This window comes from Stegostoma tigrinum, chromosome 12, assembly GCF_030684315.1.
Source record: "Stegostoma tigrinum isolate sSteTig4 chromosome 12, sSteTig4.hap1, whole genome shotgun sequence".
Taxonomy (NCBI): domain Eukaryota; kingdom Metazoa; phylum Chordata; class Chondrichthyes; order Orectolobiformes; family Stegostomatidae; genus Stegostoma; species Stegostoma tigrinum.
The window spans coordinates 77,602,818-77,624,378 of NC_081365.1; the positions used below are offsets into that span (position 1 = coordinate 77,602,818).

Sequence of the window (21,561 nt, forward strand, 5' to 3'; positions counted from 1 at the left end):
ATCTTACATTTAGTCAAGTTGCTCTTACTCTTCTAAACTTCTGACTTTTGATTTGAAACCTGAGCACTAAGCCAGTATCGTTTTTTAGTTCCCTGAGACATTGCCCTCATATCTATTCTTTATGTGTACACAGAGCCAATGTTCAGTCATTGTTCCCTTTCATGAGCTCATCTTCTGCTCACTTATAAAATTATACTTCTTATTAGTTTTGTTTTGTAGATCAATTTCAGTAGTTAATCTCAGTAAATTCTGTCTTGCTTATTATGATGTTATTTGATTTCCTGACTCTGGCATTTCAAGTAGCCCAGCTACGAGTGGTCTGTGGTGTAAAATCCACATCACTGACCCACATGGCTAATGGAACATTCAGTTTTCCCCCGGCCAGGCGGAGTGCAGCTGTTAGTGCTGTTTTTGTGACGAAACAAGCCCACTCAAATTTCTCCTGAAATGGTTCTTGGCTTTGTAATAGAATCCTTTATATTCCAGCCTCACTGCCAGATTTGGGACCATTGGGTGACAATGCGATGTAACAGCCAGGCACTTAGTGAATAAAATTTTTCCTATTAATTTCAAACAAGAGCAGGAAATTGCATTTATCTGGTATTTTTCATGCTCAGATGTCCTAAACTACATGAATACCAACTTTTTAATAAAAAATTGGTATTTCACGAGATGTGGCATCACTGCCAGCACCGGCATTTGTTTCTCATTTTTAATTGCCCATTGAACTGAGTGGCTTGCTGGGCCATCACAGAGGGCAGTTAAAAGTCACAGGTAGACAGCAGGCAGATGGGATAAGGACGGTTGATATCCTTCCCTAAAAGTCACTAATGAACCGAATGGCTTTTACAACAATGTTATTTCAATGATAGATTAACCAGTTGAATTTTAATTCCATCAGCTGCCATGGTGGGACTTGATTCCATACCTTTGAAGCACTGTGTTGGGCAACTGAGTTACTATTCCAGCAACAGTACCACTGCAACACCAATTGTATAGTTAAGTAGCTACAAAATAGAAAGTAGAGTGTGAATTCTTACTATGAGAGTTGGTCTTCACAGGGTCAGTGCAGGGGCAACAGCTGGTAACTAACTTTGTTTTAATAATTCTGGCTTTGCAATTAAAAACACAATTTCTAAATGTATGGACTGCACCAAATTGGAGATAATCATTTGTAATGAAGAGGACTACAACAAATTACTAGAAGATATTAATAAATTTGCAGAATGGACTGAAATTGGAAAATTAATTTCAACATTGGCAAGCATGAGCTGTTGTAATTTATTGAGTAAAGTAAGCAAGTTGCATATTATTTCAAAAGTGAGAGGATAAATGAGCTAGGAGAGCAAACAACTAAAAAGTAGTAAGTGAATACAACCGTACCTTTTTTTTAAAAAAGTAAGCACCAGAATTTATTTCTTGGTGAATAAAATTGAGAAGTAGACAAGATATGTTCAATAAATATCAAAGCTTGGTTAGATCACAGTTGGTTTATAGCATACAGCTCTGGTTATCATATTGAAAAGATAGAGGCACTAGAGAAGTTGTACAAAAAATTAACATGATTGACATTGGGACAATTAGATTATATCATCAGGAAAGCATATACAGGCTGGATTTCTTCTCTGAAGTGAAGGCTGTGGGATGACCCAATAAAAGTCCTTTAAATTATGAAAGGGTTGTGATAGAGTAGAGGATAAGCAAGTGTTGCTATTTGTGGACAAGAGCAAAACCAGAGGCTGCCAATACAAGGTAGATGCCAAGAGATCAAGTCTAAAGTTCATGAGAAAAAAAATTACGCAGTGGGTGGCATGGAGCTCACTACCGCAGAGAGTGATTGATTGAAATGAATAGGACTGCTGTATTTATGGAGAAGCTCAACATACAGCAAGAGGTGTTATACTGACAGATGAGAATGGATAGCAGGAATTCAAATGAACACAATCTGGTCAGCCAAATGGTGTATTCTTTTACATAGGCATAACGTGTTCTGTTAAAGGCTGAAATTATTTCTTTCTCCCTTACAGTGCAGCTGTGATTAATCCATTGAAACCTGAAGGTCCAGAGGAGGAGAATCTCTTTAAACAAGGGAACTGTAAGTCATGTTGCACCTTCACTTCCTACCTATCATAATGAAGGAAATATGTTGCATACATGCAGCCGACATAGTTTACTTTAATGCAGCCAGTGCGTTATTTTGAATTGTACTACTTGTTTTGGCATCAAATGCAGCAAACAGTTTATCGACAGCAAGGCCTAAAAGACAAAAATGAAATAAATAACCAGTTGTCTATTTTTTAACTGTTTGGTTAAGGGATAATTATTCACTTTTTTCTTTTTGAACAATGCTTTTACGTTCATCCATAGAGAAAATGTGGCCATAGCTTAACATCTCATTAAAGAGATTGAGTAATTGCATTGGGATGTCAACCAAAATTAAGGCATTCCTAGGTGGGGAGAAGGCAGCCAACTGGCACACCATATAACACATTGTGGATACTGGAGATCTGAAATAAAAACAGAAGGCTTAGCAAGTCTGGCAACGAGTGGAGAGAGTGAAACAGTTGATGTTGTGAGGCCAATAATATGACTGGTGGTAATACTGGACAAATCAGATTTCAGAGTGAAGATAACAAAGTGTGAAGCTGGATGAACACAGCAGGCCAAGCAGCATCTACCTGGCTTAATAGACTTTGTTTTACTTTTGTATTTTGGTTAGTGTGATGAACATTTACAAGAGGTTGCATATGTACTTTTAACAAAATAACATAACTTTGTTAATTTTCCTTTTATGCAAAAATGCTATAAATGTGACAAGTTTGAAAGATCTTATGAATAACAGCAAAAAAGTTCAGTTCTCTTTCCCAATGATATCTATAGACACTCAACTCCAGTGAAGTACCACTCCAACTTTAGTCTTTCATTTATTACTGAGTTGAGACAAGGAAGTGATCAGAGAGAACCTTATCTGCTTGTAACAAGTATTATTGCAAGACTGTATGGTATAAGAAGCATTTTCAGAAGTTTGGTGGATTATCCCCAAACGACTTAATGGATGTTTATCCTTGCAAATTTTTTTACACAGAGGGTGGTTCATGTGTAGAATGAACTTCCTGAGGAAGTGGTGGATGTGGATACAATTATAATGTTTAAAAGATATTTAAGTAAGTATATGAATAGGAAAGGTTTGGAGGGATATGGGCCAGGAGCAGGTACGTGGGACAGGTTTAGTTTGGGATTATGTTCGACATGAACTGGTTGGACTGAATGGTCTGTTTCTGTGCTGCATGACTGATTACAATTATAATGTTTAAAAGATATTTAAGTAAGTATATGAATAGGAAAGGTTTGGAGGGATATGGGCCAGGAGCAGGTACGTGGGACAGGTTTAGTTTGGGATTATGTTCGACATGAACTGGTTGGACTGAATGGTCTGTTTCTGTGCTGCATGACTGATTTTATGATGAGGTCACAAGTGTTTCATTTTGGCAACTTTCTGCACATTTCTTTCCATCTCTCCGCAGCTCGTTCATTGGCATTTTTCTGACTAAATTGTAAAGACAGTTTAAAACTACTTTCTGGCTCCGATGGCCTGGATTGCTGAAACATCCTGAGACCTCTTTCCAGCTTTGAATTCCACAAATTAAAAGTTGCCCTCCTGTTGGAACTAGTCCACTCTTCTGAACTCTGCTTGTGGCCTTGGGCCATGGAGAAGATTGTAAATTCCAACTTTAGCAATTATCTCCCTAAGTACTTTGCTGGTCATTTAGCTTAAGTCACTTGCTTTCTTGACAAGGCTACTTTAAACTCCCTGTTCAAGATTGATTTTCTGACCTTTTTTTCAAAAGAACACAAGTTACATTTGCAGAAATAAAACGAAAAATCCATGTTAATTCTAGAATCCAACTTCCAAGGCAATAATATGATATAACCCATTATAACACCATAACCAATTAGTGCTGCTGCATAGGGATAGAAGACATTGAGCTTCATTTACTGACTTTATATGGAGTTAAAACTTGATATGATTAACTGTGCAGATAGAGTTGTGCTAAAACTGGCCCCAATAATTTACATATGGTTTCACGTCCTCTACTCCTGCCGTAGTTACTATCACTAGAAGGGCCAGACACAGAATACTTTTAATCTGTGCATCATCTTGAAATTGTCATTTTCTGTAAAGGAAGAGATTGTTTAAACAATCTGTCTTCTGCCTGTGATAAAGGCAGTGGAAAGTATTGCAGGGAGGCAGATTTCTGTTTTGTCCTTGTCTTTGTCTTTGTTTTTGTTGAAATACAATTGTTGAAGGGATTTCATTTCAAATGGAGCCTCTTCGTGCTGGTTTTGTCTGAAGGCAAATGGCAAGTTTGCATTTATTGTAAGGGGATTGCTGTGTATGAATGATGAAGTCTTACCACAGTTGTTGAGGGCTTCATGCTTCAGTTTTAGTTTCAATATTTAGACAAGGATATACTTATATTGGAGGCCATACGTTGCAGCTTCATTAAGTTGAGTAACAAGATGCTGAGAAACATGGCCTGTATTCTCTAGAGTTCAGAAAGAGTGGAGGCAATCGCTTTGAAACATGCAGGATTCTGAGGGCTTGATGAGATAGCTTACTTAAGCTGGTCTGCTAATCTAAAGCATGGAGGCATACTCTTAGGATAAAGAGCTGATCATTTAGGACTGTGAAGAAAAATTATTTTACTCAAATTGTGAATCTTTTCAGTTGTCTACCTTAGATAGTTTTGGATGCTCCATTGTTGAGTATGTTTAAGGTTAGTATAGACTTTTTGTCTCTCAGGGCATCAAGAGATAGGGGCGCAGATAAGAAAGTGGAATTGAAACCTAAGATAGGCCATGATTATATTGAATGGCAGAGCAGATTCAGCACACTCTATTGTCTGCTGTGGATCTAGTGATTATAATTTAAATGGAAAATAAGAATAATGCAGTCCAGTATTCTTTGTATTCTATTTCTATAGAGATTTATATTGAGAAAAGTAATTTGAAGTGCATTCTGTTTGTAGAATGTGTATAAACCAATCCTCTACTTACAGTTTAATGCATTTTGTAAATCCGTTTTATCTTTTTATCTGATTTTGAGCTTGATTCAAACTTGCCTAAAGCAAAGTTGTACCTCTCCTCATCCACATGATTAATTTGGCATGTTTGCTGATGTGCATTGCCTGCAATGAAACTGTTCCTGTTTACCACATTAGATTACCAACCCCCCAAAGTCTTTTCATGATGTGGATGTTTTCACCCTCACTGTATTATATTTATTATCTTAGAAACATAGATAACTGCCCTCTGGGTAATTAGGGATGGGCAGTAAATGCTGGCCTGGCTAGTGATGCCCACATCCCTTGAATGCATATAAAAAGTGAACTTAGAACATGTGTAGGCCTTTTGGCCTTTTGAGCCTGCTAATCCATTTGACATGATCATGCTGATCTGCTGTTTCTATGCCATTTTTCTGCTTTTCTCCTATGTCCCTTGATTCCAGTAAAATATTTTAAAAAGTCTTTGTTTTGAATATATTGGCCTCCCACAGCCTTCTGTGGTAGAGAATTTCACAGATTCACTGCCATTTGTGTGAATACATTTTTCCTCATCGCAATCCTAAATGGTCTACCCCGTATCCTGAGGCTTAGCCTCCTGCCTGTAGACTTTCCAAACGGGGAGACCATTCTCCCTGTATCTAGTCTGTCCAATCTTATCGGAATTTTATACATTTCAATCAGATTCTCTCATTTTTGTCAACTTTAGTGAATACAGGCCGAGTTGAAACAATCTCTCCTAAATATATCCTTGTTAATCATTTTCTCTTCCCATGTTTATAGAGGGTTTTTAGTCAGTTCCATGAGATTGACTCTTGTACTCGAATTTCTCCTTCTTAATCAAACATTTTGGCCTGCTTTGCTGAAATCTAAAATGCTCCCAATCCTCAGGCTTGCCAGTTTTTGCTGGTAACTTTGTTTGTTTAAGGTGTAAGCATTAATTTTGCATCCTCTCCTTTTGAATTTGATAACAAAGCTACTGGAAGCACTTTTTTTCTTTAAATTCTAGTGAACAAAGCAAAACGAACCAAGCTCAAGGAGACCTCATTATTGAAAACAGCGCCGAATGAGGAAGAGAGAAAAATTATTCACAATATGTTCCTTGGGACTCTGGATATGCGGTAAGTGCTCAATCTACCTATCCTTGCAAGCCTTGGAGCATGTTCATAGGATCCCTTTGGTGCAAAAAGAGGCCATTCATCCCATCAAATCTGCAGTGACTCTCTGAAGAGCTTCCCACCCAGCCCCAGTCACTGCCCTATGCTCATAACCCTGCATTTACTGTGGTTAATTCACCTAGCTTGCACGTCCATGGACACTATGGGGCTATTTAACATGGCCAATCCAGCTAACCTGCATGTCTTTGAATTGTGGGAGGAAACAGGAGCACCCAGAAGAAATCCACACAGACACAGGGTTAACATGCAAACTCGACACAGTCACCTAAGGCTGGAATCGAACCTGGATCTCTGGTGCTGTGAGGCAGCAGCGCTAAGCAGTGTCCCCTTTTGCTGCCAAATGATGTCCTCCATTGGATTTGATTCTGCTATCAGGCGACAAACCTTAATTAATTTAAACGGCACCGAGAATTACACTGGAAACCAGTTTCAGGTATTCAGTCAGACTTGTAGTGTGACCCATTTGCATGTGTTAGAAGCTACATAGATTAATACACAGGACCCTGTTTTATGCAGGCAAAAGGAATTTATCCATTAATTGCACCATTTAAATTCAGGAATCTAAATGGAGACTGCTAATCTCTGTTACATTTCCGTGGTGACAGGGTGTACTTGACTAGTCTGTAAATGAAGAATGAAAGTTAACTATTCCAGCTGTGACTTCATATCAACTATAGCCCAAGTATTCAGTAGTCTCTTCTCATGTTGTATAAATCAGTGTTCCTTTTCCCCCAAGACTCTCTTTCTTGTGTGTCAGTCGTGATAACTGTACAACGAAAAGCTTGGACTTTGTTTGTCCTTTTATAGCCATGTTTAATCATTGTCGAATAGGGCGGCAATTCTGCAGTAACTGGAGGAAGTGACCAAATCATGCCAACCTTTGATCTGCTGACTCTGAAGTCAGTATGAGGTGCAAGGGTCTGCCATGCAATGCAAGTAAAGACCTTCTCGACAATATGTACCAAGGAGATGCTTCTGTAAATGTTGCCGTCACTGTTAATCCTTTGTTTCTGTACAAGCTGACTATACTTGTATCATGCGTGTCCCAATGCACAAGTTTTATCTTCTTACAGAGACACAGAAGTTCATGGAGATATCGTTCAGTTCTGGCTCTCCACTTGGATGTTTTTACGCCAAATGCCATCAGTTCCCAGAAACTGGTCACTGGCCTTGCTGAGCTTGAACCTGATGGTCTTGCTGCCCAGCTCCTCAATCACAGGAAGATTTTGAATGGTACCGAGCACTGCTTCAGTGACACTGTTCTGTTGTGTAGAGTTCCAGCAAGTGCATCACCTACCTTACCATCAGCTCGTTAGGTTCTGTGATGACTGTCCCTGTCTTTGTGTTAAGCAGGGCTGATTGGTTTGCTGCTCAGCCTGCTGTCTCCTCGATTCCTTCACATCTCCATCTAGCTTCTCTGCATTCAGCAGATTGCAGGCAATGGCAGAGTTTCACCCGTATTGATTGGTGCAGTGATGCACTGTCAGAGTCATACAGCATGAAAAAAGACCTTTCAGTCCAACCTGGCCACGCTGAGCAGACATCCTAATCTGACCTTGTCCCATTTGCCAGCATTTGGCACATTTCCCTCCAAACACTTCCTATTCATATACCCATTCACATGCCTTTTAAATGTTGTAATACCCACCTCCACTACTTCCTCTGGCAGCTCGTCCCATTCATGCACAACCCTCTGTGTGGAAAAAGGTAGCCCTTAGGTTCTCTTATATAACAGCCCTGCAATAATACCATTGGGCCATCACTGATTTAGTTTCTAATTGGTTCCTGTGGTGATGATGCAATCTAGGTAGGGTGATGGTGTGATTTTGGATGTCACCGGGCCAGCTTGTGATATAGCTTGATTTGGAAGTAGTTGATCATTACCCAGAATCCATGGTAACATTGTAGCTCGAGTAAACTCTGTTCATTTACATTCACCTTGCCATTACCTGGTTCCCTCTGCATATTGGTGATGTGTTTGATTGGGACTCCCATATTGAGGCCCCAGCGAGGGTAAGGTCTTTTGGTGCTGGCAGTTCCACTGATTCGGTGCCTCTCACAATCCAGCGTTACATAAAGAATGGAGCTGAATTGGGATCTGATGCACAGGAGGCTAATTGGCCCATGCCTCCTGATGAACAAAGAGTTCATCTGCATGAGCCTTCTGTAGGAGGTTCAGTGATCACGAGAATGTTACTAACTACAACACTCACTCTGTGCCCCATATTACCTTTTGGGATTTCTCTGCCAGAGTGTAGCAAAATTGGGTAGAGTATTTGAGGATTGGAAGGCAGGATGTTAGAATTTGATGTTTGCAAAATTAGGGGTAAGAGTCCCTTTAAAAGATGATGTGTTTTTTCTAGGCTTGGAGATTAAAAAAAATGTTTGTAGAAGCAGCAGCTGCTCAGAGAGTTCCTGAAATTGAAATATTTGTATCAGGGGGCTGGGTGGTCAGCAACCCAGGCCGTAGTTTGTTTAGGCAACCGGTTTGAATATCAGCCAATTAATTTAAACCAGGCCTTCGGAGACTGTAAACCAATTAAATTTAAATCTCATTTTGACAACCTAGGACCAATCTTTATTATTAGAATTTTTTAGGTCATCAAGGGTATAAAGGTAGAGGGTATTTGGAAATCAATGTGAGAGCAACTGCCATCTACTAGAGTTAACAACCCATCAGTTCTAAGGAGAAAATCACTGGCTCTCACAGATTTCTCTAAGCTCTCAGAAAACCATCATCTAACTAAAAGTATAGTGGGGCACTCTTAGCTAACATTCCTGACATGAGATATGATGGAGAGGTATTCCTGATACAAGAATTCGGCAGAGTAAGAAGTTCCCGACTGAGGATCAGCAGAGAGAGTGCAGAGCATTCTGGAAGATGTATCCTGGCTGCAATTTTGAGAGATTAAGTTTTAACGTTTTTTTATTATTTTGGTATATAAATGGGACTTATATTTATTGGAACAGGATACAATTAGAGTTTTGTTTTATTTGGGAATAGTTAGTAGTTAAGGGGGAATTGTTCGGTTATTTAGTGGTTCTGTTAATTTGTTCACTGTTAGAGTTAGATAAATAAATTGTTACTTGTTGATTATAGAATGAGTGAAAGGATTTCATTTCAGTTAACTACTCCTTTATAACAGATGGGAGAGTGGTGAGAGGCAGGTAATACAACTTTTCACACTTCTTTTAACAAATCGAGGTGAAATGAACCTCTCAGTGTTTCAGTTTTAGTTATTGGGGCAGCGGGGGGAGTTTGACCTCTGCTTCATAACACAGAGGAATGTGCAGTGTTTGTTGGCGCAGTGTTTGTTGTTTGTTGCTGAGGATTTGGTTCAGAAAAGACTTACCAGGATGTTGCCAGATTGGAAGGTTTGAGTTATAGGGACAGGCTGGATAGACTGGGACTTTTTCACTGGAGTGCAGGTGGTTGAGGGGTGACCTTCTAGAGGTTTATAAAACCATGAGGGATATGGCAGGTGTCTTTTTCTAGGGTGGGGGATTTCAAGATGGAGGGACATATTTTCAAGGTGAAGGAAGAAAGATTTGAAAAAAGAAGAGGGGCATTTTTTATTTACACAGAGTGATTTGTGTGTGGAATGAACTTCCAGAGGAAGTGTTGGATGCAGGCACAGTTACGATGTTTAAAAGACATTTGGATAAATACATGAATAAGAAATTTTGGATGGATGTGGGTCAAGCACAGGCAGGTTGGACTAGATTAGGATTATGGTCGTAATGGACTGGTTGGCCTGAAGGCTCTGCTTCCATGCCGTATGACTCCGTAATCCACCGCAAGCAAACCTGGTTTCTTGCATTGCAGCAACATGTACATTGAGCCTACAGTACGTTAGTTCTTTGTCTGCCACAGCAGTTCTCTGTCATCAACCTGCAGCAGGTTGATGGTAAGACCAACACTCTTGGCTCCTACCTTGCAGCCTGTGATGTGAAAGACTGGTGTCATCTATGTAGAGTTTATGGTTGGCGCAAAACTGAGCGACCTGCCTGTCGAGAGTTGGTGCTGTAAGCCTGGAGCAGCCATTGAGGTGGGACAGCACCTTACTGGGGCTGAGGCAGGGGTGGCAGCTATCTGATCACCCAAGATCGAAAAGAATGCAGGCGCTCATGCTGCATGTCATTCAGGTGAGACACTGTTGATTGTTTGATACCAACTCTGCTGCACAATTTGCCTGAGACAGCTGTCAGATGTGGGACTCTGCTCCGGGGTTTTCTGTCCGGGTTTACTCCCCTTGCTGCTTTCTCTCCTGAAGCATCCACAAGGCAGAGAGGCCATTTTCCTAGAACTGGGCTTTCTGCATAGTGGACATCAGACCACAACCTATAGCAGTGTGCCTGCATCTGGAAGCCAGGCCTATTCTGAGTCTCCTTTAGCCTGGCAGTGCGAGGTATGCACTTTACATGTGTCACCAGGTGGAGGCATTCCATACATTACAGATGGAGAGACTGTACTGGCAAGAGAGGTTTAGTACTCAGCTCTCTTCTCACAGTAGTTATTTTGTTAACCAGCAACAATATTTGAAAGCAAAGAGGTGACCAGCAGACTAGCTTCCACACAACACCAACTGCACTAACACTCAGTGCATCAACTGGATATGCACACATTCTCCATTATACTTTATGCATGGCAACCTTACATAACTTTGAATTTGCACACTTCTAAAGTGTGACAACATTATTTATTATCCAAGATTCTACTGATTTGAGAAAATACAGAAGTGTTTGGAACAGCATTACTAAACTCCGTACAGTAGCTAATCATGGATGCCCTCATTTCATGTCAAGGTATCCGAAGTCATTTTTCCATCACCATCCTAAAACTGACATGGAGTTTTAATTGTGTGCCCAAGTCCACACATGGATTTGAACCCAGGTTTGACTCTCTGAAAATTCCAATCATAGTGCCAAAACTAATGCCAGTTCAGGGATAAACTTGCAGAGATTTCATTTAATGTTGTCTTTGGCTTTGAATGGGATATCCAAAGTGTCATTATCTTAAAGAAACATCACAAACTGTGTTGTAAAGCTTGGACATTGAAAGAAGAGAGAAACTGAAAATCCTTTGCTAAAGTCAAAATAAATGAAATTCTTGGTTGTTGCTCATTGCCAACTTAACCAGTGACTGATCTTTTTAGGACTGTAAGCTTCCGCAGTCGGATATTACCAGAGAATTCAGTGTGGATGGACCAAACAAAGCTTAAAAGTCTAGAAATATGTCATCCACAGGTATGTGAAGACTATAACCATTCAGTACAACCATGTTATGCATATTTAACTCCATTCTTACTGTGATAAGTTAAAACCTTTTTAAAAGCTACAAATGTCAAGATTTACAAGGACACTCCGAACTGGAGGGTTTCAGCTATAGGGAGAGGCTGAATAAGCTGGAGTTATTTTCCCTGAAGCTTCGGAGCCTAAAGGGTGACCTTACAGAGGATTATAAAATCATGACGGGCATGGATTAGGTGAATAACCAAGGTCTTTTTCCTGGGATAGACGAGTTCCAAACTGGAGGGCATAGGTTTAAGTTGAGATGGGTAAGATTTAAAAAGGACCTGAGGGATAACTTTGTCACACAGAGGATAGTGCATTTATGGGACGAGCTGCCAGAGGAAATGGTGGAGGCTAGCACAATTACAACATTTAAAAAGCATCTGGATGGGTATATGAATTGAACGGGTTTCGAGGGATATGGGCTAAAGGCTGGTAAATGGGACTGTCAGATTGCGATGTTTAGTTGGGGCAGATGAGTCAGACTGTAGGGTCTGTTTCAGTGTTGTATGACTATGACAGCACACTTCTGCACCATTCAATACTAGTGAAACTCTGCTAGAGCCTATAATCTGCTGAATCCAGGGAAGCTAGAGGGAGTCAAAGCAACATCAGGCCCAGCAACAAACAAATCAACCTCACTTGAGACAAAGAAAGGGACAATCATCACAGAACCTAGCGAGCTAATGGAAAGGTGGGTGGTGCACTTGCTGGAACTCTACACAACAGAACACACTGTCGCTGAAGTAGTGCATGGTACCATTCAGAATTTTCCTGTGATTGAGGAACTGGGCAGTGAAACCATCACATCCAAGCTCAGCAAGGCCAGTGACCACTTTTTGGGAACTGATGGCATTCGTCCTGAAAACAGCCATGTGGAGAACCAGCACTGGGCCATAACTCCATGAACTTCTGTGTCTCTGTCAGAAGAAAAGATTTGTACCTTGGGACTGGCTTGATGCAAAAATAGTCACCTTGTACACTTCTACAGTTACGCAGAATTGCAGCTGTACAGAGATGATGATCAGGAGGTGCTGGTGTTGGACTGGGGTGGACAAGGTCAGAAGTCACATGACACAAGTCCGACAGGTTTATTTGAAATCACAAGCTATTTGAGCACTGATCCTACATCAGGTGGAGTGGGGAGAAGCACACTTTATTTACATTTTGTATAGGCAGAGATATCAAAAAGATCGTACAAATAGTGTGAGTGGAGTGTCAACTGGCTGAATAATACGTCTTTGCAGGTGATGAAAAGTGTCAGATGGAGTGAGTAAAATGTCGACAGCTGAATAGCAAGTGAAGGGATGACCTATCATCTGAATAATTGAGGCAGAGAGATAATTACAAAAAAACTTAAAATAAGGTGGTGCTAGAAACAAAACAAATGCATGCTGTAACAAGTAATCCAAAACTGTACAAACTAATTAAGGTAGAGAAATCATAAGTTATCAAGGTGATGGTGTCAGAACAGGACAGTAAGGAAGATTTTACGGATACAGAACAGTAAGGTGAGTACATATGTAGTGTGACATGAACCGAAGAGCACAGTTGAGGCCACCTTCATGGGTGCTGAACTTGGCTATCAGAGTAGTCCACAGTAAGTCTGATGGTGAGATGAAATTTGTTGATATAGTGTGGTGGTTTCAGTGATTCCTCTCCATGAATCCAAGGGAGAAAATGTTGTTGATATATCTAGTGAATAGCATTTGTTTGAGGTCCTGTACATGAAAATGTTGGTATATTGGAGTGCAGTTTTGGTCCTTTTTGATTGTTCTGTGTCTGGTTAAAGATTTGGTTGTGGAAGGTGATGACGTTGTGGTTGAGGATGAAGCATCTGGAAATTGGCAGTTGTTGGTGTCAGGGTTGAAGTATTCATTGTGATGAGGAACGTTCCTGGTTCGACAGGTCCGTGGGTGCTGAGTTTGAGAAGTCTGTAGTGTCACGGTAGAAGCTGGGGTTTCCTTGTACAATGGGTTTTAAGATGCCTTTGACATAGCCAGAGGGGTTCTCACACAGGGTCCCGTTGCCCGATACAATGGGTACCATTGTCTGTCATGACACTCCAGTCTATCAACAAGTTTCATCCCACCAGCAGACTTACCATGGGCTATTCTTCAGTATCAGTCTTCTTCTTGGACACATGCATCTCCAACAAGGACAGACACTTCAGTACCTCAATCTACCACAAGCCCACTGAAAACCTAACGATGCTGTACTTCTGTAGATTCCACTCTAAACTTGTTAAAGAAACCATCCCTTACGGACAAGCCCTATGTATACACAGGATTTGCTGAGACGAGAAGGAACGTAATGGACACCAAAAGATGCTGAAAGATGTCCTCAACAGAACGGGATGCGATGTTCAATTCATTCCTTTGCCAGTTCCGACATGCCACTGCAAAATGCTACAATGATCTCCTGAGAAGACAGACACAGGACACGGTCAAGTAGAGTAACCTTTGTCATCCAGTACTTCTCTGGAGCAGAGAAACTATGCCAGGTTCATCACAGCCTTCAACATGTCATCAATGATGACGCATGTTTCACCAAGGTATTCCCTACGCCTCCAAACAGACCATTGTTTGCAGCAAACTAATCAGCCTGCAAGACAACATAAACCACAACACCAGACAACCCTGCCATGGCAAACTCATAGAATCCCTACAGTGTGGAATCAGGCTCTTCGCCCCAACAGTTCCACACCGAACCTCAGAGCATCCCACCCAGACCCATCCCCTGTGACCCACCTAATATACGCCCTCTACCTCCCTGAACACTACAGGCAATTTAGCATGGCCAATCCACCTAACCGGCACATCTTTGGACTGTGGGAGGAAACTGGAACACACGGAGGAAACCTACACAAACGCGGGGAGAATGTGCAAACTCCACACAGACAGTCCCTTGAGACTGGAATCAAACCCGGGTCCCTGGCGCTGTGAGGCAGCAGTGCTAACCGCTGTATCACTGTGCCACCCCTCTCTGCCACCCCGATCTCTGCAAGACATGCCAGATCATCGTCATGGGTACTACCATTATACATGGGAACACCATGCACTTTGTCCACGGTAGACGTTTGTGTGACTTGGCCAATGTTGCCTACCCAATACGTTGCAGGCGAGGATGCTCGAAGCATGGTGTAATGGCAAGACCATGCAAATGCTACAGGAACGAACACCGTGCGACAGTTGCCGGACATGGATGTTCCCTCCCAGTGGGGGAGCACTTCAGCCTCCAGTCTTCGTTTAAGCATCCTCCAAGGCAGCCTTCGAGATACATAATGTAGAATTGCTGAGCAGAAGCTGATGGCCAAGTTTCATATCCATGACGTTTGCTTCAACTGTGATCTTGGGTTCATGTCGTGCTACATGTGATCTCACCATACTGTCTGTGTCTATAAAATCTTTCTTACTACCCTGTTTTGACACTACCACCTTGATAACTTGTTATGATTGTGTATGCTTCAAGAAGGTGTCCTCTCATTCTTCTAAACTCCAGCGAGTACAGACCCAACCTGCCCAATCTCTCCCCATGAGACAGTACCTCCACATCTTTCCATAGATACAGGACTCAAAAATATGCACTGTATTCCACTGTGGTCTGACTAGCACTTTGTATAATTTTAGTGAAACTCCTATATTTATACTCCATTCCCTTTTGAAACAAGGGCAGACATCCCATTTGGCTTCCCTAATTTGGATGCTAGTTTATTTGATTCATTGATGAGAGCTGCCAAATCCCTCTGTTCTGTAATTTTCTGTACTCTTACTCTATTTAAACAATACTCACCTTCTAATGTTTTGAGGCATGGATTCGAGTCCCACCATGGCACTTGGTTAACTTTGAATTCAATAAAAAGATTATGCCTTAAAAGCTATCTTAATGGAGTCTGTGCAAGCCCTGTTGGTTCTCCTAAAAGCCCATCTGGTTCATTAATATCCTTTCGGGAAGGAAATCTGCTGTCCTTACCTGGTCTGGCTACATATAGACTCCAGACCCATGATTATGTGGTTGGTTCTCAATTTTCCTCTAGAATGCTGAAGTGGCTTCATAACATAACTCAGTCCCAGGGCATTTAGGGTATTAGGTGCCAGTGATATTCACATCCCTGAACGAATAATAAAAAAAATGAAAATGCCATTCAGGGGATTCTGGAAACAGTGTTTTTGAACTAGCTTTGGCAATGAGTAATCTTCGTCCTATTTACCACAGTGTGAAGGATGTCTAGCAGTTTAGTTTGGGTCTGATGCATCCAGTGGGTCTCTGATTGTGATTACTGTGGATCAGATGCAATGCAGAGGGGCTCTGGTTGTGATTACCTGGGGTCTGGCACAGATGTTGAACATTAACTAGTTAGTACAGATCCTGAATATAGTTGAAAAGTTGGAAATGTTGCTGGAAAGCTTCATCTTGCATACACTGGGACAAATCAAAAATGCCAAATTTTTGAGATAGCTACAAATTATACTGTAAAAATAAGATTGCCAAATGGTTGACAAGTTAACGCTGATGTTTTGAAGCTTGACCATAGGGAATGTGTTAAGGAACTAATGCTTTTATGTTTTTCCACATTGATTGCCTGACAAGAAGAGCATTCTGACTTAAAGAAGATGGCATTAAAGGCACTTCGCAACAAAACACAAATTATGTTAATACGATAGTCATTATGCCAAAACATTGAATGTATTCAAGAGACAACCAGATATAGCACATGGGGTGAATGGGACCAAAGGTCGTGGAGAGAAAGCAGGATTAGGCTATTGAGGTGGATGATCAGCCATGATCATGAAGAATGGCAGAGCATGCTCAAAGGGCCGAATGGCCGCCTCCAGCTCTTGTCTTCCATGTTTCTGTATTATTACAGAGATTGAGGAGGACCTGGATGTCGGGTCTTATTCCTTCAAAATCCTAAGCTGTTCTCCTCAAATCCATTTTACTTAATAATAGGTGACGTTTAAGACAATCATAAGTATTCACTTTTATCAGAACCTTGCACCCTTGTACTTCATAAATGAAATCCCTCATCCCTGCAACCTTCTCAGGAATCTTTACTGTTCTCTCCAGGGTCTTCATATCTTTCCTAAAGTGTGGGGTCCTGAACTGGATGTGACATTGTAGTTGAGGCCAGACTAGTGTGTGGCACATCTTCAAGATAGCCTCCTTGCTGTTGCAATCCAGGCCCTGTCAATGAAACCTAGAATATTCACGATTAACTGCTCTTTCAATCTGTTCTACTGGCTTGTACTCCAACTCCCTCTGATCCTGCACTTTCTTTTGTATTGTTCCTGCTGTCTTATATTGTTTTTCCATGTCCTTCATACCAAAATGATTCACTTCACATTTCTCTGCATTGATCTTCATCTGTCACTGAGGGATTACTATCCAGCCCTCCACATGTGTTCCAAATACAGGAGGTACAGGATTATGCAAGGAGCTACAATACTGAGAGGCTGAAAGCATCTTTCTTCCTGCACAGGCGCTGGTCCTCTGAAGAACTGCAATCAAATAGCCAAGCAGGATACCAAGGCTGGAGAACTATAATTGAGGATGGGAGAGTGAGGGAGATAGGAAGCAGGATTTGTGTGTGTGCATCAGTCTGAGTTCTACCCACAGTGAACACCACCACCACCCTCCCTAAAAACCTATACATAAAGCAGATGGGAGAAGAGAAAAACTTGGCTGAATAGCAACTCGCTACTGATACCCACTTTTGTGTGAATTCCACAGAGGTCAGCTTGGAAAGTCCACCACCAGATGTGCATACAAGGTCAATGTTAGTTAAATCCAACATCTTGGCTTGATTCTAATTTCCAGCCCTCTTCCCTGGTGATCAGGACTTGGGCCCTGTTCTCTCTTTTGCTTGCTCTCACTGTTAACTCTACTGTTTAGTGCTTTTTAATGTGATTTTTATTCATTTCTGTCTTATTTAAATTAGCTAGTTTTTTGCTTGGGAATTGATTTTTGTTCTGAAATTAATGTTTACAGTTGTGCCAAAGTTTTATCATTCTGAAATTTGCACACTGGCTCCCCCCATGATTATGGAATTGTTGGTGAAGCCCAATCAGATGGTACAGTGTAAAATCCAAAAATTTAGCCTCTCATAGAGATAACGGAGTAACTGCAACTGGCACTGTTAAGCTGTAAATGATCTATCAATTGCTACATCAGAGACCATTGATAGCACCGAACAAAGTAGTTCTGTTTCTGCCTCTGCTGAAAGGTTTTTTGCTTGTAAAAACGTATTTAAGGAAAATAACGTAAATTAGAATTTGTGGGATATAGTTGTTAACTAGAAAAGCTGACGTTTATTCCCCATTCACATTTTCCCTTGAGAGGCTGATGTTAAGCTGCTTTGAGCCAGTACATTCTATATTGTGTTGGCGCACTCTCAAAGCTGTTACATGCGAGTGCCAGGATGGTGACATTGAAGGAACAGCAATATATTTCCAAGTCAGGATGGTATGTGCTTGGTGGGAAACTTGCAGGAGGTGGTGTTTCCATTTTTCTGCCGTCTCTGTCCTTCTAGGTGGTAGGGGGTTGGTGGTTTGGAAGGTATTGTCTAAGGAGCCTTGGTGAAATTCTACAGTGCGTCTAGTTGCTGGTACACACTGCTGCTACTGAGCATCAGGGATGGAGGGAGTGAATATGGATGTAGTGATCATCAATTGGGCTGCTTTATCCTGGATGGTGTCAAGTGTCTTGAGTGTTGTTGGAGTTGCACCGTCCAGGCAACTTGGGTGTATTTCATCATGGCCTTGTGACTATGAACAGACTTTGAGGAATCAGGAGGTGAGCTACTCGCTGCAGGATACCCAGCTTTTGATCTGCTTTGTAGTCCCAGTATTTACATTACATTTATCTCTTTGAGATATAGGTTCCTGTCTTGACTTTTCATTTCATTGGGAATGAAAATGGAAACTGATACTTTAGCCTTCTGACATGAAATTACTTGACAGATAAAATCTAAGATCTAGAATTAACCTGTTGCTGCAGAAAGCGATCTTCTGTCGAAATCTTTCACCTTGCACTCTTCAGGACAAATGCACTAATGCCAAGTTTCAAAGTGAGCACAATTTATGCTACATGAGAAAAGAAAGACTGAGTTGCTTGACTAATCTTTACCCTGTAATTGTATGAAGCATTAATATGGCGAGAGCAGCGAGAAGCTGATGTTCTCTGTGCTTTAGCTTAGTTTTAAACAAAATGCAATGCCTGGACATGTGCTTTATGGTTGCAGGTGACAGGTCCCTGTGTTTGAACATGTATCGTTACAAAGCAACATTAGCATGTTTCAAATCCGAGTACAGTCAATAATTTTAAGTTGGTTGTTGATGTAATTTGAGCACACTTGGGATTATTCAGCAAGTATCATTGAGATCTGCAGTACGGAGCAAAAAAAAGCCAATCAACCCATCACAACTCTGAGTCAAATATATAACCACGTAACTATTTTAATCTCATTTTCCAGTACTTGGCTTCATGACCTTTATATACTTTGGCATCACAAGTGCATTTCTTAAGTGTTATGAGTTTTGGCCTCCACTACCCATATAGGGAGTGAGCTCCAGATTCCCAACACCTCTGGGTGAAAAAGTTTTTCTTCATATCTCATCTAAACCTTCTGACCCCTACCTTAAATTTATTTCGCCAGTCAATGATGCCATCACCAAGGGCAAAGTTTCTTCCTGTCCTATCCTATCTAGTTAATTTAATACAGCTCAATCAATCCCCTCTCAATCTCCTCTTCTCCAAGGAAAACAGACTCCAGTCTGACAAGTCTCTCTTCATAACTGAAACTCTTCAGTCCAGGCAACTTCCTGGTGAATCTCCTCTGCATCCTCTACTGTGGTACATTCACCACAGCAATGCCTTGACCAACCAGAGTCGACTGAGCAACTAGTCAGTATCTGTGTCATATTCAGTATAAACTCTTGTTTATTTCTTGCAACAGTCCTGATGAGTGCGAAAAGAAAAGTTTTAACAGCATGTCTCTCTTTTTTGGCACATATTGAATCCTTACCTAGCAATTCCTCTCCCTGATTTTCCTCCTTCATTTCTCTTCTGAAAGCAATGACTCATGCGTGCTGAAATTCAGCTGCCGATGCATTATTTCAGCTTACACATTACATAAATTCATGGGCAGTGAATGTGAGTGCCACATTAAGACTGTTGTCAATTCTAACGGTGTATCTCAAGAACTTAAGTGGCAGCGTACATAATTATAAAAATTAACAGGTTTTCTGTAGCTGACAGTTATCTGATTTAGTAGTGGCAATGGTCTTCAGTTGAAGGTATTTGAGGACTTGTTTCATTACATATCCAAATTTGCACGTAAGCAAGTGTAATTTCATAGAATCCCTACAATGTGGAAACAGCCCCTCTGGCCCAACAAGTCCACACCAACCCTCTGAGCATCCCATCCAGACCCATCCCCCGTAACCCACTAATCTGTACATCCCTGAACACTACGGGCAATTTAGCACGGCCAATCCACCTAGCCTCCATATCTTTAGACTGTGGGAGGAAACCGGAGCACCCAGAGGAAGTACATGCAGACACCGAGAGAATGTGCAAACTCCACACAGACAGTTGCCCGAGGGACGAATCGAACCCGGGTCCCTGGCGCCGAGAGGCAGCAGTGCTAACCGCTGAGCCACCATGCCACCCGTTGTAAAGGAATAGTGAATGCCTTAATGAATAGGCAGATGTGGGAAAAGGATTTTATGTAAGCGTGAAAATGTAGGCAAGTTTGAGGTTATTCCACTTCAGACCCTTAAAGGAAAGAACAGGTTATTTTCTAAATGGTGAAAAGCTAGAAATTGTGGAAGTCCAAAGAGATTTGTGAGTCCAGATCATTGCCTCAACAAAGCTTTCTATCTTGTATCAGGTCTGTTGTAGCTCCTGGTCTGCTTTGAATTCCCTTACATCTTTGCCTGTACCACTTTGAGGAATTGTTCAGAATTTTACTGCACGTTTAGTTTAGAAATTGTTCAAAATACTTTCTTCAAATTAAATTTGATGTCTTCTTGGCCTAAAATTTGGCTTTATTTAAAATAAATTCACATACAATTGAAGGCATTTTTTGCATGTCTGAATACGAATTGTCCTTAACTTGCCCCTTGATGGATTATCATGCTTTATTCTGAGATCATCTCTTATGTTTGGCACCTAGTTTGTTGCTTCTCTATAGGGCACTCAGTGCTGGTATAATGTCTGTAAAATGATATGTAAGAAAGAAGAACGTATCTATATTACTTCGGGATGTTCCAACACATTTCACAGCCAAAAAAAACACAAAATTTAAAAAAAAGGCGAAAGAACCGCTGTAAATCAAAAACGCAAACAGAAATTGCAGGAAAAGCTCAGCAGATTTGGCAGCATCTGTGGATAGAAATCAGAGTTAATGTTTTTGTTAATGTTCTGAGGAAGGGTCACTCAACCCCAAATGTCAGCTGTGATTTCTGTCCATAGATGCTGCCAGATCTGCTGAGATTTTCTAGCAATTTCTGTTTTTGTTAAAGTAGCAACACAATTGCATGATAAGCAAACCAGAGAAGCTTCATTCTGGAATGTGGGGCTATCTTACAAGGATGAACTGAACCTGTATCTATTGAAGTTTGATCCCAATGGGACTTGACGGGGTGAATGCTGAAAGCATGTTTCCCCTTGAGAGAGAGACAAGAACAAGAGACAGTTTATAAATTGGAAATGAACTGCACACTCTAGAGACAACCAGGGAACAGAATATCTGTTAATGTGCAATGAGAAAAAAATTAATTAATGAACCTCCGAGTGAAAGCATCCAAAGTAGCAGTGATCACAGTATCATCGAATTTCACTTCAACTTGAGAGAGAGAGAGAGAGAGAGAGGTGGGTGGATATTAGATTAGCCTGCCTTAAAAAAAAGTTGGGGGGGGGCATGTGGCTTAATGGTTAGCACTGCTGCTTCATAACACCAGGGATCAGGTTCAATCCCACCCCTGGGCAACTGTCTGTGTGAAGTTTGCACATTCTCCCTGTGTCTG

The 21,561-nt window shown here is 41.1% G+C and overlaps 1 protein-coding gene across 2 annotated transcripts in view; it reads left to right on the forward strand.

Moving 5' to 3' along the window:
• LOC125457256 (acyl-coenzyme A thioesterase 9, mitochondrial-like) overlaps positions 1-21,561 on the forward strand; it is a 51,731-nt gene that overhangs the window by 18,536 nt on the left and 11,634 nt on the right. For both annotated transcript variants that reach the window (XM_048541227.2, XM_048541228.2), the window contains 3 exons: positions 2,028-2,095; positions 6,073-6,184; positions 11,398-11,488. In XM_048541227.2, the coding sequence (XP_048397184.1) occupies positions 2,028-2,095; positions 6,073-6,184; positions 11,398-11,488 (271 nt within the window). The remainder of the gene's footprint in view (positions 1-2,027; positions 2,096-6,072; positions 6,185-11,397; positions 11,489-21,561) is intronic.